We start from the raw sequence: 18,895 nt of genomic DNA, 5'->3' as shown, positions 1-18,895 counted from the left end.
TGGTAGGTAGCTGTATGACGTCGCGCCGTCCCCCCGCCTATCTTTGCCCATTGTATTTTTTGGGAACTAAGGGACGCCCTAAATATTTTCTGGAGGTGGGGGTACGACGTCTCCCTCGTTCCCCCTCACTTTTACCCCTGGGTTCAACCAGCCTTTGGAAAATGGATACCGGGGGAAATGGTCGGTGAGTGTTTCTGGCTACATTCCAGAGATGCCCATAGATAGGTTTTAAGGTCCAGGTTGCCCCCATTAGAATATTTGAGGACATATTTTTTTTTCATTGAAAATGACACAATCAGACTGAAGAGTGGTAAATATGGCAAGCATATTTCTTTTATTTTTATTGATCGATTTATTTATTTTTGGAGAAAGTAGTAAAGTTCTGGAGACGAATGATTTATTTAGGCGGCTGTGACCAAGTCCTTTGGAGAGATGGCTAACCCAGCAGCATAGATTTATTTGAAAGGAAGGGAAAGGTAATTCACTCATATAAAGCTTTCATGCTTTCTATTAGTATATTACTATACAATTGATTTACAAAATGCTGTATGTATTTCTTAAACTCAGTGAGAGGCAATTAGGACCTCCTGCTCTCCTCAAATGACGCCCCTGAGGAACCCCTGTCACTTTCTGTATATCTCGAAGTGTCGATAAGTGTGAAGCCGTACCTCCATTTGCTTCAAGTGTCCTGCCAATGGTGACAATATATTCAGGATTATGGTAATAATAATAATAATAATAATAATAATAATAATAATAATAATAATAATAATAATAATAATAATAATAATAATAATAATAATAATAATAATAATGCGTCTATGATTTAATTATTAAAACGAGTATAATTCAGTAAATATGTATTTCACTCTATGAAGAAAATCACGTCACAATGCAAATGGTTATGGGTTTCCAAAAGTATTAATTCAAATTTAAGAGAATGCTTTCAAATAATAACAAATGAAGTTATAAATCACACGTAAATAATACATACAAGGTAATAAAAACAAGAAGAAACATTAATACTGAATCAGCTTAGAAACACTTTCTACAGATAAAAGACATGGACACTATGTGTTTGTTCGTTTATGTTCCGCAAAATATGAAACTTAACCGTACATCCCACATATGTAATTTTTGTGTTGCTATTTAAAATAAAAAGACAAACATTCAATTGTGACTTAACATGCAAAGTGTTTGTTACTCAATTCTATTTCATGTCTTCGTAAGAGAAAATTAAAAACATGAACTGTAACTTTTGTCTTTACGAACAGTGTCAAAAAAATTATATGTAGAGTTTCCTTTGAATTATTTTAAATAAAGTAAATGCTTTATTCTTATTACACAAAACGCACTATGTATGCGACACGCATATTCATAAAAACGTGACCGAAATATATAGCACCGACAAGGTGTGACGCACGATTATTATGAATTTGTAGTCAAAGAAGCAGGAACGCATCTCGTGGATGGTTCGCTCAAATGATGTCTCTGTTAGCAGTAAGTACGTATAGTTTATCTTGATTGTTTCACATATGTTTCTTTCCAAGTACTATAGTTTAATACAGGGCAGCAGCAGTACAACCTGGGCTAGATGGATCTCTTAACTCTCGAGTACGGTCTAAAACATAATCTTAGCTGCATTGAAACAAAGCAAATAGCTAATATAGAATGTCATTCATACGACTGACTAGTATTTATAAATCAGTGAATTACCTAAATAGTTTTAAAATTCATTGTGCAGTTAGCCACCTCTATTAGCGTTCGGCAGAAAAGCAATAGCACAAGTAGGGATATCTATTTCTGTTAGACAGGAAAACGATAGGCAGGTAGCGATATCTATTTGTGTTAGGCAGGAAAGGATAGCGAAGGTAGCGATATCTATTAATGTTAGGCAGGAAAGCAACAGCGCAAGTAGCGATATCTATTTGCGTTAGGCAGAAAAGGATAGTGAAGGTAGCGATATATATTTGTGTAAGGCAGGAAAGCAATAGCGCAGATAGCGATCTCTATTAGTGTAAATGTTCATTATAAGGATTAGCATGTCACACAAATTAAACGTTTCCCGTTCATTATTCCCGTCCTCAATGCTAGAGAAAAATAATTTTCGAAGGACAATATATGATCAAAATAAACATTACATAGACAAAATCAGTAGTGATTACAATGAAGCCATTGGAATTAAATATAGAAGTGGGAGAATAATAGGCAACTAGTTACTAATATAGAAAGGTAATTGTTTATTATTGATGCCTAGGCAATCTTATTAGTGAGAACATGAAATGCGAACTTGAAATAAAAATCAACTAGTGGAATGTCACAAAAGAATCATTTATGAAGAAAAGTCTCTCCTGTGGAAGAAAAAAAATAATACTTAAAGTGTTTTGCATGAAATGTTGTATTGTATAGGACAGAAATATTAAAAAGTGAAGTGAAATATTCAAGTTTAATATCCCACGATTATGCCATTTAGGTTAAGGAAGACGATGATTAAGGCAAGTGAATGATGGTGGAATAATTGGTACAATCCCAGATAGCACAGAAAAATTTTTAAAAATTTTTAAAAATTTGCAAAGGCAAACTAAAAAGTTGCCTTTTCAAATGAGAAAATTTGCCGAAAGTTCAATGGAAATGACGAAGATGACGCTGGCTTAGTTTGCAGCAAAGTTGCCTCAGAAAAGGAAAACATCTGCCAATACAAACGAAATGTTTGCGACTGTACAGCAAGAAAGTTTGCCAGGACTTTGCTGCAAATATTTTGTGTAAATTTTCTTTGACAAAATTTCTGAAAAGGAGCTGATAAATTTGGTGAAAATATTAAAAGGTTTGCAGCAACATTACAGAAAGTGTTCTCATGATCGCAAGATCATGTTTGCTGCAAATGTATCAGATAATGTTTGCTGCAAATTTATAAAGTAATGTTTGTTGCAAATTTATAAGGTATATTTGGTGCAAATTTATAAACTGATGTTCGTTTCAAATTTAGAAGGTAATGTTTGTTTCAAATTTAGAAGGTAATGTTTGTAGCAAATTTAGAAGGTACTGCTTGTTGCAAATTTGGTATAAGGCTAAAATATGTATCAAAATTCTGAAACTAGTGATCGAGGTATAAGTCAAAATATTAACTGCTTGCGATTTAATATTATTAAAACATAGAAAACACAATCTACCATTCCGGTTGCATTTATGGAGTAATCACCTATGACGATTAAAAGATATTTTTCATTGTTATTTCCAGGTTCTGCCTAAATGTAATCGGAATGAGACATTGTGTTTCGTATGCTTTAATAGTCTTTAAATCCCAAGCAGTCTATATTGTGATTTGTACCTCACTAGTTTCAGAGTTTTTCTACATATCTTAGTCAAAATTTGCAGCAATTGTCTTGAAACTAGTACAACTATACAAAAAAATCAAACGAGATGGGCTGATAAGGGTCATTTTTTGCCCATCGAACACTGGAAAAATGAAGAGTCCAACTCAGACAAGTTTGCAATGTCTGTATACTGGAAGACATGTTTTGTATGTGAATATAACAGATACGTGAGAAAGAAAATAAGTCATAGAAATTGGTGCCCAAAAAGAGGTAGTTTTGCGTCATTTTGACAATGTTTGCTGTCGTTGACGTAGGCTTGTAGTAAGAAGGTTTCGATGAACCCAAATAAACCAGACTGGTAATAATATAACGCAACGTAAGCTTTGATATGAGGATCAATTTATTTTGTTTCAGTATGTCTTTCGACCTACGAGTGAACAAAATGTATCTAGCCTCTACAGACACTTTACATTTTTCTGGTGTTCGATGGGCGAAAAATGACCCTTATCAGCCCACATCCTTTTGGAGAGAGTAAATATAGAAGGTAGTTTGCTACCTTCCAGCTGCACTTTTCTTGTTCATGAAATAAGAAGTAACTTATAAACGACTATTTTAACGTCATTTAATTTATATATGTGTATACATAAATACTAAAAAAATGCAATAGAAAACGCCTAAACCTGAATATTTCTGAAGATTACATCAACGTTTATTCCATCACTTACTCTTGTAATGGACACGGAAATTTTCTCTGGTTTCTCGTAGGGAGATTTCGACTTAAAAGCGAGCCACTGAAACAAATCTAATAAATTTGACCTTTCAACGAATTTGGCCTGTGCATTTTAATCCAAAATTTTACGGATTACGGAGTCGGCTGCACAATCGCTCAGCAAAGTAGCAATTGACGACAAATTACCCAATAACAACACATTATACTCGAAGATAATGCACAAGGGAAAACAGACACTTCCAAATGCATAAACAAACATGGCGGCATCCAGATGGCTCCAAGAACAAAGGATTAAGCCTTTTCTAAATTGTCATGTCGAAAAAAAACAGTGAAAATCATGGTAATGGCACAACCGTATTAGAATATGTGAGGGCAAGCATATAAAAATAACTATAAGATGATTAGGATGAAACATTAAAAAATTCTAAACGGTAAATAAAGGGCATTATATATATATATTGCTTGGTTTTGACTTTAGAATGACAATGTACTACAAACTATAGCAATACTTAGTAATCATATTACAGAATGCGTAAGGGGATTAACAAAAACTGTTTTATAGAAAAAAGTTGAGAAAAGCAAGTTGTTGTGTATATATAATAATACTTAATACCAGATGCCAGTTTCTGAAGTCTCTTCAAAACGCTTTCCACAACTTTTTTTGAGTTTGAAAATTGTGCGAAAATGGAAGAAAATATCAAAATTTTGAATTCTGCAACCTTCCTATCTCGAATCAACCTGATTTCGCATCAAGCACAGATAGAACACACTCAACATGTAAAAATAACTATTCCATTTAGTAAAATAATCTGCTTATAAGCGAACCCGGCAACAAAAAAAAGAGTGAAACCTAACTTTATAGAACATCAAAATTTTTATAATGTGGATCCGTCTTTTCTTAGTGGCATGCACTAAACATTTTTCGCTACTTGCCAAATATAAAAAAACTTACGAACGATAAACGCACAAACAAAGGATATAGGATTGCAGGATATATCCTTTGTCTGTGGATAAGCGTACTTAAATTTCAAATTATACTTAACGAATTCGCAATTTATCTACTTACTCAACGATCATACCCCTGTACTTACTTTCACACACATTCACAAAATAACGTCAGGCAGCCTGGGTCAATAAAAACATGTGATAAGAAACCAGTGAGTTTATTCTGGAGTCCTCTGATGTATTGGCTTTTCTCGATTCTCACTTCCGGCTTGTTTTGTCACAGTTGATGTAGCGAAGTGAATTCTGGGTACGATGCGACTATTTGCGACGGCAAACTTTCAACGCTATATTTTCAAAAAAGATGCAAGTTAATTGCAGTGGTGAATTTATTTTTACAAATCAGTAAAAATTTGCAGATCATATTGAAAGCTTGTAATAAATATTAAGAAATTTTGCCTTCGCAAACATTCAGATTGTTTGCTCCACTAAACGAAGCAAAAATTTGCCGCAAGTATTCGTGCTATCTGGATAAGAAAGTGAGAAGAAACGGAAATACCTCCGAGAAAACCCATGGGCACGATGTTATCCACCACAAACGGCCGGGAACCGGAAATTTGGCTGAGAACCGTATCAGGGACTTCACACACCAGACATAACAGCTCTAACACTGAGCAATCGAGCCCCCTCTAAAAATTGTAATATAACGAGTTACGATTTTTATTTTTTTTTAAATGGAGGCTCTGAAAATGTTCGTGTGGAGAAGAACTGAAAAAATATTTGGAGTTGATCAGAAAACTAACAAGGAAGCACTTGAAATGATAGAGGAAGAAAGACCAATTTTAGATTTAATTATAGAAATTAAGAGAAACTGATTTGGGTCTGGCTGAGAAGAAGCTGTATGATATAAGGCACATCTTAGAAGGATACAATGGCAGGAAAAAGAGGAAGAAAGCAAAAGAGACTGCAGTTGATAGACAGAATGGAAACAAAATCCCTACGTGGTGCCGAAAAGATTGGCTGAAGGTCGTGATACATGGAAGTTGCTCAGTTTGCAGTAAGTAATCTGCCAATAAGGCAAAAAAAAATGACGATAATAAGATAAGGTTTTCCAAAATTACAAGGCAGTAAGAGGCACCTTAGAACGGCTGCACTTCTATTTCAAATAATAAGCTAATCTGGGTTCGATTTCCAGTAAGGTATTTGCGTCGGATACAAATCAGAGTAGTGGTTCTAATTCTACTTTAAGGTAGGATATTACCAGATTGTGGTTTGAGCTTCCTTCGGGTATAATAATAGACTTTCGAACTATTATTTTCTTCAGGATATATAATTTTAAAAAATGATAACTCGTTTCTACACTAATATTTCTTCTGTGTTTCTTTAATAAACAAACTCATATATGTTTAAATTAATTTAAAATTGTTACTTTCATCTTCTTCTTGTAATGTAGAATAAATCATATGAAGAATTAATTCTGGGTTTAAATCTAGAACAAGTCCATCTTCAATAAATGAGCATAACTTCAATCTTCGTAAGAAATTGACTTCATATATTAAATAAAACATACAAACCAACATTATATGAACTGTTAGAGCTGTTTGTAGGGCATAAGACTGGGGATATTTATTTGTTAGACAGTGGGCTACCAACCATCAAATTTCTTAGTAGGACTGTTCCGATAATCGAGTAACCGATAAAAATTCGATAAAATTTCAAAACCGTTTTGTCGATAAAGAGTTTTAATTTTATCGAATTATCGAACTTTCGAGATACTCAAAGTGATCAAGACTCTCGAAATGTTCGAGACACTCGAACTTTTATCGGAGTGTTTAAAAGAAACAATGCAATCTATTTTATCATAGGTGCACATAATATGTACTACACATCTGCAGGGTGTTCAGTTTAAAAGTTGCCTCTCTTCAAATAAAGTGAAAGAAAAGTTTCTTCCCACAAATCTTCGACACTCGAAACTTTGATAATACTCGAACTTTCGATAATATCCGAAACTTCGATAATATTCGAACTTTCGATAATACTCGAAACTTCGATAATTTCAAATACTCGAACGGTTTCGAGTAACCGATGACAACTCGATAAATTTTCACTCCCGAAGTTCGATGGGCCATCAGCCTTATCGAATACCCCTAGTTAGTAGTTACCCAGGAATAAAAATACCACGTATACACAGACATATATATATATATATATATATATATATATATATATATATATATATATATATATATATATATATATATATATATATATATATATATATATATATATATATATACCTGGAGAAAAATTATAAGCTCATATATGCTTTCATCGAGATCTATAGAAAAATCGTAAAATCGAGATCACAAATAGAACATACTTCATATAAGCAGAATGAACGTTCATTATCACTGTACTAATGTATGAGGGAAGACTCGTGCTGGGTCAGACCCCTTGACTATGCCACTGTCTCTTGTATTAAAATGGTACCGGAAAGCAACATTAAACTTCAATCAATTAGCGGTTTTCAATCTTTTTTTTTTTTTTTTTGACTGACGGCACATTTTACTAAACGATCAGGACATTGTGACACATTGTTTGATACTCTAATTATCAAGAATAATATCTATTATAATAGTGAAACCAATTAGTTTTTATAATAACTCTATGTGGCACTGAACATCGTTGCTGCCGCTGGTACAGGCTGTCTCGATTTTAATTAATTATTACTAAATTATTTAAAATTTTTAAACTCTAAAATTTTGCGATACACCCTAGGGAACTACATGACACATCAGTATATCGCGACACATCAGTATATCGCGACGGTACTTGCATCTTCAACCGTTGAGAAACACTGAATTAGACAATTAATCAACCTAACAGTGTCACAAATATGACACAGTTCCCCACAGAGAAATAACAGTAATATCGAGCAAACGTAAACTAGGATTTGGTAATATTTTCACTATTCAATGTTGTAAACACTTGATTTCCAAAAATTAAGATCTTGCAAATGTATACGCGACGAATACATTTTCGTTCATAAATTATCATGTTATCTACATAAATGCGGGACAAATACAAATTTAAATTTTACTTGCATCTTCAACCGTTGTGAAATGCTAATGGGACACTTCCGGTATACGGATTTTTTTTTTTTAATTCTAGAAATTCTTTTACCCAAGTCAAACTAAAGAGAAAATCGCTTTGAATTTCCTTTCCAGAGGTGTTGTTAGGTGTATGATGTTATACCTTCAAGCGAAACCACAGGCGATTCAGAAGGTAAAGCCTGAAGGTTTTGCTTATCTGCACTGCAAAGAAAGAAGTCATACTACTTTCATTCCACGAAGACAACAAAATAAAATGTTTATCTGTCAAACAATATTTCGAAACATCTAGTTTTCTTAATTCCCAGAAAAAGGATAAAGAAATTTGTGCAATATTTATTTCACAAAGAGAACACGTTTCGCTCCATATTTGGTAGTTGCAAATTTTTAGACTCTAAAAGTTGATTTCGTTTTATACATGGATACTTGGTATATTCATATTAATATTGGTTATGAATCAAAAAAAAAAAAAGTTTCAAATTATGAATTAAACATTTCAAGTTACAAAAACAAATGTACATTTTAAGAGCTTGCAGAATGTACACATACCATGATAGTCGACCTTCGATGCCTTGTGTGAGCATGTTACTGTATGTATAATTAGTATTACACACGAGACAAGACAGAACTCGTCTTATAAAAACAGATTAAACTGAGTCCTTCAATCATCAATTTCGATTCTTAGAAACCTCTTAGTCTACACAAATATATTTTCTTGAGTCATTAATTTATTTTTAAAAAATATTATATTTTTTTAACAATAGATGTAATACAGCTTTGATACATATTAAAATTTGTCAACTATTTCTCCATATCAAATTAAGTTGGGTCCATTTAGTTGTAGTGTGACATTTTCATATTTAGGGATACGCACGAGACGAGTCGAGACAGAATTTTCCTGACAAAATTCGAGTCGAGACACAGCTCTTCCAATAGAGACATATACATTTTTCGAGTCGAGACATCTCTTTTACAGCACATTTTCGAGACGAGACAGCCTCAAATCTTGTCTCGTGCGCATTCCTATTCATATTTGAATTTTAACTAGCGCAGAATTTTGTCCAATTTTGGTCCGTTTTTGTCCAACCAAGAAAACATTTTGTACCATTCAAATTAACTAAAGAAGGCCATTTCAAAATTTGGGCCACTTTGATCATCTATAGTGCGACATCTTCAAACTTGAATTTTAACTAGCTCAGAATTTGGCGATTGAAGTGGCTCAAATTTTAAAATGGCATTTCTTTGTTAATTTGAATGGTGCATTTTTTTTTCTTCGTGGTATAAAACTGTACAAAAATTTGGACAAAACTCTGAGCAAGTTAAAGTTCGAATTTGAAGATACACTACAAGTGATCGAAGTGGTACAAATTTTAAAATCTTAATGGTACAAAAACGTTCAAAAATTAAACAAAATTCTGAGCTAGTTAAATTCGAATTTGAAGATGTCGCACTATAGGAAATCGAAGTGGCCAAATTTTGGAATGGTCCTCTCTCGTTTATTTGAATGGTACAAACTTTTTCTTGGTTGAACAAAAATGGACAAAAATTGGACAAAATTCTGAGCTATTAAAATTCAAATTTGAAGATTCGCTCTACAACTAAATGGACCCAATGAAGTTAAAAGCATATTTTATTGGGATATATTACCAGTAGTCAATGCCAGCGAAATTCTGCTCTTTTTTATTTGTGTTTCCTTCTTTCTTTTTTCTTTCATTTATTTTTTTATAATATTATTTCTATGTATTTTGTACTTGTTCCCTTCTTTTGCAATTCTGACATCAACACATTAGAATAAGAAACGTAAAAAATACCTTGACTTCATCATTTAAAATAAGGGTTAATGAATAAATAATAACTGTAAGTTCCTCTAACTACTTGCATTGTTAAGAGGCGAGGTCCTTAACAAAGATTTCAAATAATATTGATTGATTTATTAATAAATTATTATTTTTCGTTTTCCAGGGGACAATTTTAACGTTGACTACATCTGCAATTTCGATAGCAATGGCAGGATACTATGAACCCCCACATGTTGACTACATTGTAAGTAGCTTTATACAATAACATAAGTTTTCGTTTACCTTTAGGAATGTACTAACATTTTTTTTTTAAATATTTTTAGCTGGAAATTTTGACATAGAAAAAATTTGATGTGGTACACAATAGTAAGCACAAGATAGTATCTAAGTAAGAATAACTTACACTACACAAATTTACTACGTAAGACGCAAGTGTGCACTGAGCCATGCTCAAAATTTGACTTAGTATCCACTGGAAAACTCCATCTGTGGTGGGTGTGTCTAGTTGTTGAGAGGAATATAGTACGGCGAATAAACAAGAGGATGTTCTAAACTTGGATGATTAATTTGCGATTTTTTCTTTTTTTTTTTTTAATTCGTGATTTACTACTTACAAATTCAATAGGCAAATAACATTATCATTCTTGACAATAAATAATATAATATATAATAATTAGAAATCGGATGTTAGGCAAAATGCCTATTCTTTAATATTAAAGATATGATCAAAAATAACGTTTTAAAGTGTATATGGGGAGTTATGGTTTCAATTTAAAACAATTTTATTTTGAGTATTTTGCTTATTTCGCCCATTCCTGCCGAAATAGTTGCTTTAGTGCCTAATGTTGCCAACTCTATACATTTTCTTCAAAATAAGACTTTATTGGGGGAAATATATAATTTAGTATTTCAAGAAAGGGTTCTGCCTCTTCCGAGAAATATAAGTATTGTTTGTACTGATAAGATGTCATAAACTTTGGACTGGTGTATGTACTGATAAAGTATGTAAAATTTGGACTGTTATGTGTAGTGATAAAGTGCTGTAGTGAATGTGTTTACCAAATGTACATGGAATACATGTCAAGCATCGTTTTTATATACATACAATAAAAGAAGATATTAACAAACAGGTATATTTCTGTGTTTTTGAACATTATCTATGACTTTAATTTATTCCTTTATTGTATTAAGTATTTATCTTCATTATTTCGAGTTACATTTTACTGCCTCATTTTTTAAATTTTAAGTGTCTATTTGCCTGCATATTTCCCAGGTTTTTAATGCCTAAACATCCGGTCTCTAAACACGTTCGTGAACGACATACTAATTTTACCCGAATTATGCCACACAAGTTGTTTGTTTCTTGAGATTGGCTTCCATTTATGAACAGTATATAAGACATGAAACTACAGCTTAAGATGGAATTCGAGCCACCGTAATCCGTTCAAATTTCAAGATTGTCCCACCCGAAATATAACCTGTGACCATATCCACCAGAGGTCCAGCGGAAAGGGCCAGTATGCCACCCACACCAGAGAAACGTCTTCTAACAAAATCAGTATATCATTCATATGCAACAATTTAAGATCTGACATACAATTTAACGAAATGTAAACCGTATCCTGAAAAATCGTATTTTCAGCCAAGGTTTTAAACAAAAGTAAGAACAAAACTCCTTTTCTTGGTGTATACAAGACATATACACAAAAGAAAGTGTGGTTTCAAAGTAAAAAATGAATTTATTTCTCACAGTACACAGACAGCATACACTGCCAGTAGCGACCACTGTTCAAGTTTCTTATGTGTTAATTACAATCCTTCAATGTATACACCTTGTGTCATACACCACACATCCACACAGTAATCAAATTCAAACCAGACGTGGTGAAACATGTCAACTATAATGGGAATGCAATGCACTTATTATCCGATCACAAAGCTCCTCGACGGGCACGAACAACTATAATATGTAAGTACTACCTTTAACAAACCCTCGAAGAAAGGAAATGACACGGAGAAAGATTTGGCGAATCTGGTGGCTCAAAATGAAGGATGTCATCTCTATTTGCAGTCTGTCGAATACAGTGCAGTGGAAGAATACTATTGAGGAGAACTAGTACATTAATGTGGGAATAGAGGATGTTATGCCCAGTTACACAATATAATTGTTATAACTGCTATTCAGTTTGGAATACAATCAGTTTTCCAACACATCCAGAAGTGAGTCGCCTCCAAGGCTCTCACGGTTACTGCTGTGAAGAATATGGAGATAGACTGTGCGTGCACTTTCTTCCAGGATACTACAAGAAAATCTTTGACGTTTGTAGAGTCACACTGGCGCTCTGTCTGTCATGTAATTGTTTCGTTACTGAGACACGGACATTGTGTTTGTTTACCTTTCCATTGAAATATAATGCGCATTTGATAAAAGCATTGTTTATAAAACTTTATTTTATGATTATTCTAAATTTTTACCAACAATGCAAGCAAATTTATAAGAAATGCAAGCATCAGCAGAACTTCAAAAAGCATTTAACGCGTTGACTGCTGAGTGAAACTGACATGTGCCTGATACAGCTGTCAACAACATATTATTTTAATGTTCAAAATGTTATCTTTGATTTATGAGTAGAGTACTTTGTGAGTATTTCAAAACAGGTTTCGCTACTGATAAATACTTTACATTTACAATACCAGTAATAACTGATATGTTTATGAATAAACAAATCTTACCTGAATAATTCCAGACTAGTTCATTCCATGGATAATTCTAAAACACTAGAGTGATTTTAAAATTAAATTTAGCAATACAGAGAAACATTTCGATTCAACACAATATTTGGTATTGGATTATTGCACATTCGTTCCTATGTGATTTGCAGAACAATATGACAACAACTATTCAAACAATCAAGAAAGTTTAAAAATATTATAGAAATAGCAACTGATGCAATACATATCCTCCAATTATCATATCTATAATTAATATTTATGCATTATTACATGATACGTGACAGATATGGTAACTAACTTCTGAAAAGGAAAATCGATCGAGGAAATAACCAATATTGTAAGCCAATCTGCAGATAATTTTCGTTTGTTTATTTGATTGTTTAACATTGTACACAGTGCCCACAAAGTCCTGTAACAGTTAGAATGAAACATAGCTCGTAAACTATAGCAGATAAAGATATGCGGTTTTTTGCAACGTGTTCTAACACTCTCCAAGTTTTATTCACAATTGCAACACTTCCACTCGCGCCCAGTTAGTTACCCTTAATACGTTGAGACGATATTAAATGTATAACATAAATTTGTATCTCCTATGTATAACATAATTTTTAACAATTTTACATGGAATTACTAAAAGAGATCCAATTTCAAATGTTATTGTTCAGTTTGTTCCTGTTACTTAAGAATTCTGAGATTTTTAAGATGCTTGTATCTTAAAAATAATAAAATAATCAAATAATCAAATAATCAAATATTTACTAAACGTTTCATATAAGTTGTCCAATTCCGAAACATCTCTTGTCCTTTTTGGATCGTTTTTCATTCTTTACGATTTGTTAATTCTCATTTGAACTCATAAATCAAATTTAATATGTTCAGGTATTATTTCTACATTTTATAAAACCTACTTTGTTCATTTACAGGTATAGAAATTAATGTGCAACAAAAGAAATCGATTTCTCGAAAGTTTTGTACAGTGGATAAAATGAAGTGACAGATATTGATTTTTATAATTTTACTGGAGAGCGATTTGAAATGTCTCGTTCAACTTTCTATCGTGATCACATTTCAAAATACTGTACTTCATTTTCAGAACGTTTATACCTTGGTTATTAAAGGAATTCTGGTATGGAACTGTTTATAGTGAATAGAGCAGGTTAAGTAAACATGGATGATGGTCGTAACTCAAAATCGCGCTTTCAAGTTACGCCACTTCGTCCTTTCACCGAAAATATGACGTATTTATCTCTTATCGTGGTTTTTAAAAATATTTTAGACTACATAATGCTTATGATTAACAAATAATTATTTTGAACTATTAAAGTTTTTTTGTTTTTTTGCATTTATTACTCTCTTTTTTAGATATTTCTTATGGTAAGATATATCATGATATCACACACGGGTTCTAGCCAAGCTCGTATCCATTGGGGCTAGGGTGCCCCCCCCCCCCTGAATTTTCGCTGGCCACCCTAAAATTTTCACGGTAGGCTTACAAATGAACTATAATATGGTTGGGTCGGTCCCCCCTAACTTCTACCGCCCCCCCCCTACATTTTTGGGCTAGCTACGGGCCTGGTTCTAGCCAAGAGACTTATCTATAAAGCAAGAATCGAAACTTAACGCAGTCTCGAGCCAGAAACGAGAACGCTACCTGTATAACTAAAAGAAACCCTAATGACTTGACTTAAAAAAAAAAATAGTATCACAACGCTATTCCTGAAATTTAACATCCTTTTATTTTATACACCATTCTGTTCTGTATATCTTTCTTTCCAAAACTCAATACAGTCATATGCATAGAAATATTTTTGCACATTAGAACCATCTATTTAGGACATTCCTGTAACTCGAAAAGATCTTTTTAAAAAAAATAGAAAATGTTCTTCCGTCTCTATCTAACCGACCACAGCATTTAATATATGAATTAGGACAAACCGAAAGGCAATGAACTTATGCATAAACGTAAACAAATCTTGTACTGAAGACCTATACTTAATACATGGAAGACTAATGATAATATCACTTTGTTCAACCGAATACACATAGATGAAAGATTAGTGTTCTTTCTTCGTAATGGAAAACAATTTAAGCTTTGCCTCAAATAGTTTACTGTAAACATTTAAAAACTTGAGGTCGATTTAGCACCATTTAATATTATTCAATTGAGCTAATTTTCTCATAGTTTATTTTGGTCTGATGTGGGATCACATTGAAGGCCCAAACAAAAAAAAATCGGAAACTGAAAAATAAGGACCATCCTAATGAGACATACACCAATCGATTGATCTCATCAAACGGAACAAAACGGTATAAGTGTGTGTGTGTAAATTTTGATGCCCAAGTCCAGAATAAATAATTATGAAAGGTATTCTGGCATTATTGGCAGGTCACTTGCCGCAACTGATAAACTTCCATGTTCCACGGTCTTCCGCTAAACTCTTCATCTTCAGGTACATTTTTTTCTGTTTTATTGTCCATTAATTGAGTCTCCTTCGCCCCGCCCTTTCTTTCCTGCCACCATACCCTCTAGCATGTCTCTTTTGATACAAATCCTTCTTAGCCAATGTCCCATCCAGTTTTTCATTGTCTTCTTAATAATATCTAAAATTGTTCTTTCCTCTCCTTTTATTTCTAACACCCTCTCATTCGGTTTCCGCTCCACCCAGCTAATTTTCTCCATTTCTCTCCACAACCACATTTCAAAAGCTTCGAGTCGTTTTTCATTTTTGATTTTTGCGTAAAGGCCATGTTCCTATTCGAACTTTTTATCTGTAAATTTAAAAGTTGATGATGTACAGTGCCTATGCCACCTATTGAGATAGAACTAATACTTAAGCACACCCGCATAAAATTTCTTCACTATGACACTAAACACATTACAGTACACTCGATGGTTAATGAAATAGACTACAGCCCGCAATTATGATTATCTTTAAACTTTATATCTTTATTGTTCAATTATAATATCATCCAAAGATGAGACATGGTTTATATCAATGGATAAAGGAGATTAAACTGAAGAAAATGCCGTGCTTTGTCATAAATTATCATGTGTAACCGAGTAAAGCAAAATCTATAACGTTAAAAAGAATATCATTTGTTGCCCATCTAATGCAGCTATAACTGTACTTGTTGTGTTCGTCACATATTATACTATTGTAATAACAATAATAATCTGAACAGCTTTCATAGTTTCTCGCTCAACCAGCATGTCAAGTTTCCTGTCCCTTCTGCACACGACCAATGACGCAGCACAAATTTGAAGACATTGCGCTGGAAAAAAGAAAAATAATACTATTGACATAAGTAAAACGTAAATACACAACAACATTTGACGTAGACAGGATGAGAATTACCGGCAGCGGGAATGAGGGATGGTTCTTCCTCTCAATCACATTTTAATCCTTCTCGAAGAAACTGACTAAAACAGTTGCCTTGGTTGCTTCTTTTCTCTCCTTAACCATGTTTAGTGTTTAAAAGTTGTAGATATTGTCAAATTCCATCAGTGGCTGTGGCAATTACCCCCCTTACCAGAATCATTGGACGATTAATAAAAGGAGTGAAATTAATAGACATTATAAATGACTTATTCATATGAGTTAATTTGTAAGATTTTGTGAGTAAGAAGAAAGTAGAGACTCAATAATAGACCTCTATAATCATAGCTAGCGACGAAGAACGTTACAAATGGGAGTAAGTATAGCTATGACTGAATAATAATAGCACGACGAGTGTATAGAGTGTATGATCAATATATTATCCCGAATGTCTTTTCCCCTTACTTTTGCAAAAAGATAGGAAACCGAGGTGGGCATAAGAGGATCCATTTCAAAACTGAAAACTCTATTTCTAGATTGTTCTCAATTAAGAAGAAAGATCACAGAACCCTAATGTAAACAATATCTGCGCCTGTGTGGCTTGTGTGAAAGAGTTATTTGAGCAATAATACCAAAAATCCTTCCCTGATACATCCCATGATTTAGAGAATAACCGAGAAAATGAAATCTTTAAGTTTCACGTCCCACGGTTATGCCGGTGAGGCTAAAGGAGACGGTGATGATGAGAGATGAGTGAAATGGTGGAACAAAGAAAGTGGGAGGAAACGGAAGAACCTCCAAAAAAACCACGAGCACGGGGTTTGTCCACCACAAAGTCCACACGGCGCGAGCTGGGATCAAACAAGGGACCCCAAGCACCGGAGGTGAACGCTCTACCACTGAGCCACCCCGCCCCCAGGGGGAATATCCGAGAATTTATACTCTATATTTTCCTGTGAATAATTTATTGAAGAAGCTAAATCCTTATTTAATGAGAAGACAATTTTTTTACTTAAATCTGAAGTGCATAATAAAATTTGTTGCGTAAAATACACTATTTATTTATTTATTTATTTATTATTTCAGTCATACCCCAAATACCATTACAGCTATGCAGTGAATGACCATTACACAGGAGATGTTAAACATCACTATGAATCTCGAGATGGCCATGTGGTAAAAGGGCAATACAGCGTAGTGGAACCTGATGGTAGTATTAGAATAGTGGATTACCATGCTGACCATACTGGGTTCAAAGCCACTGTTAGGAAAGAGGGACCAAGTCTTCATCCATCAAAGAAACCAAATTATGATTTTTCATTTTTCACGAAAGGATATTTGAGATAGCAGCGATGCTCACTGTTTCATAGTATTTTTATTTCTTGTTATTTTATTATTCATTTATTTTATGTTATTGTTGTTTGTAGTAAAATTATATTTTATTTAAATAAATCGTTATATTATTCATTTACGACCTGTATTTGTTTCGAAGCTATAGTTCTACCTAAACTTTTCACCAACCAATAGCTTTTGTAATGTACTTGGTGCTGAAGAATGATGTTAAACCACATCAACCAATCTAATAAACTTTCTACAGTCATAACCCTTCTGTCAGACAAGTCTTCATTAATTGATCAGCAAAATCGTCCTTTACCTTTGTCATTTCAGGTTTTCTAGACTGAAGTTCGCTAACTCTTTACAAGTAGAACCCTAATTGCCTGACGATGATGAGACAACACCAGGAAAAACATCCCTACATTATGAATCGAACTCAGACCCAGTGAGGATAATGAATTAACTTCAAGAGAGCGCAACATGGAGGAATAACTTAAAAACAACACGGTTTCGTTTTATTATTATTGTTTGTTTGGTTTCGTTTACCTCGTTCTTTTTTGTTTAGTTGTTTGTGTTTGGTTATGTTTGATTTATTGTGTCGTTGTTAATTTATTGAACTTTAGAGTCCGTTTTCAGCATCGATGCTGCTGTGTAAGACGTAGGCTTAAAATTTTAAGACAGAATACCAACCAAAATAATAAACCCTAAATTCGAATTTCTACGCTCTCCCACAGAGATGCAAACCAGATCTCCCGCACGAATGGTAACACCTGATCGCGCTAGCCCCTCCTCCAATCAGGATACTTGTCTCCATGGCCTTCTATCTAACTTTAATCAATATTCTATGTAATTTACTAAGACACAAAGACACGAACACAGAAGCGCTCCCTAGTGGTTACATGATTAGCATGCGCGCCTTTGGCGCGAGAGACCTGGGCTTAATTCTTGGAGCTCATGTGGTTGAAATTGCACGTTAAGCTCTAGATCTTATATAACCTCGCTGCTGAAAGGGACGCTAAACTCAAATTCAATGGAAACAAACTTCGAGGACATTTAAAATGATTCATGTTCCAGTGGGACTCGAACCCACGATGAACTGTATTTCGTGATCCAAAGCCGATCAACCGAGACAACTTTCTCGATACCATTTTCTTACTTTACTTTTTATTTCTTATACTTTTCAAGACTACTAGACTCGACAGGGACTCGAGTTGCAGGACGATTAGAAACAGCAATCCTTTTCAGAGAAACTCGAATCCACGACGTATTTCGCTCACGATCGTCAGTCTAACGCTTCAAGTCGCTCAAACTACATCACACGACCATAATGAATCCCAAGCCACTGTTAGGAAAGAGGGATCAAGTTTTCGTCCGTCAAAGAAGCCAAAATTTGACATTCCATTCTTCACGAAATGATATGCAGGTCACTCGGTTATTGCCACTCGCAGCAACACAGTTGTGAACATCCCTCCAAAATTTACTATTCTTTCCCCGAAAGTTACCATTCTTTATCGAATTTACCATTCGCTGCCAAAATGTACCATTCTCCATTAAAATATACCATTCTTAGCCAACATTTACCATTCTCCACCAAAATGTATTATTTTCCTCCAAA

The 18,895-nt window shown here is 33.8% G+C and overlaps 1 protein-coding gene and 1 long non-coding RNA gene across 2 annotated transcripts in view; one reads left to right on the top strand and one right to left on the bottom strand.

The window, feature by feature from the left end:
- LOC145684796 (uncharacterized) overlaps positions 1-18,895 on the bottom strand; it is an 82,709-nt gene that overhangs the window by 41,875 nt on the left and 21,939 nt on the right. The window lies entirely within an intron of this gene.
- On the top strand, positions 1,448-17,358 carry LOC145684795 (cuticle protein 19-like). The gene is made up of 3 exons (XM_081757165.1): positions 1,448-1,500; positions 10,059-10,139; positions 17,032-17,358. The coding sequence occupies exons 1-3, from the start codon at positions 1,483-1,485 to the stop codon at positions 17,290-17,292; spliced, it is 360 nt and encodes a 119-aa protein (XP_081613291.1). The 5' UTR covers positions 1,448-1,482; the 3' UTR covers positions 17,293-17,358.

Source organism: Thermobia domestica, chromosome 5 (genome assembly GCF_964235325.1).
Source record: "Thermobia domestica chromosome 5, izTheDome1.hap1.1, whole genome shotgun sequence".
Taxonomy (NCBI): domain Eukaryota; kingdom Metazoa; phylum Arthropoda; class Insecta; order Zygentoma; family Lepismatidae; genus Thermobia; species Thermobia domestica.
This window is presented reverse-complemented; position numbering and strand designations above follow the sequence as displayed.

What these genes read in the sequence shown, in the direction of transcription:
- LOC145684795 (XM_081757165.1), top strand. An exon ending in CCCCACATGTTGACTACATT is followed by an intron (nt 10,140 to 17,031) that starts GTAAGTAGCTTT and finishes TTATTATTTCAG; the next exon opens with TCATACCCCAAATACCATTA.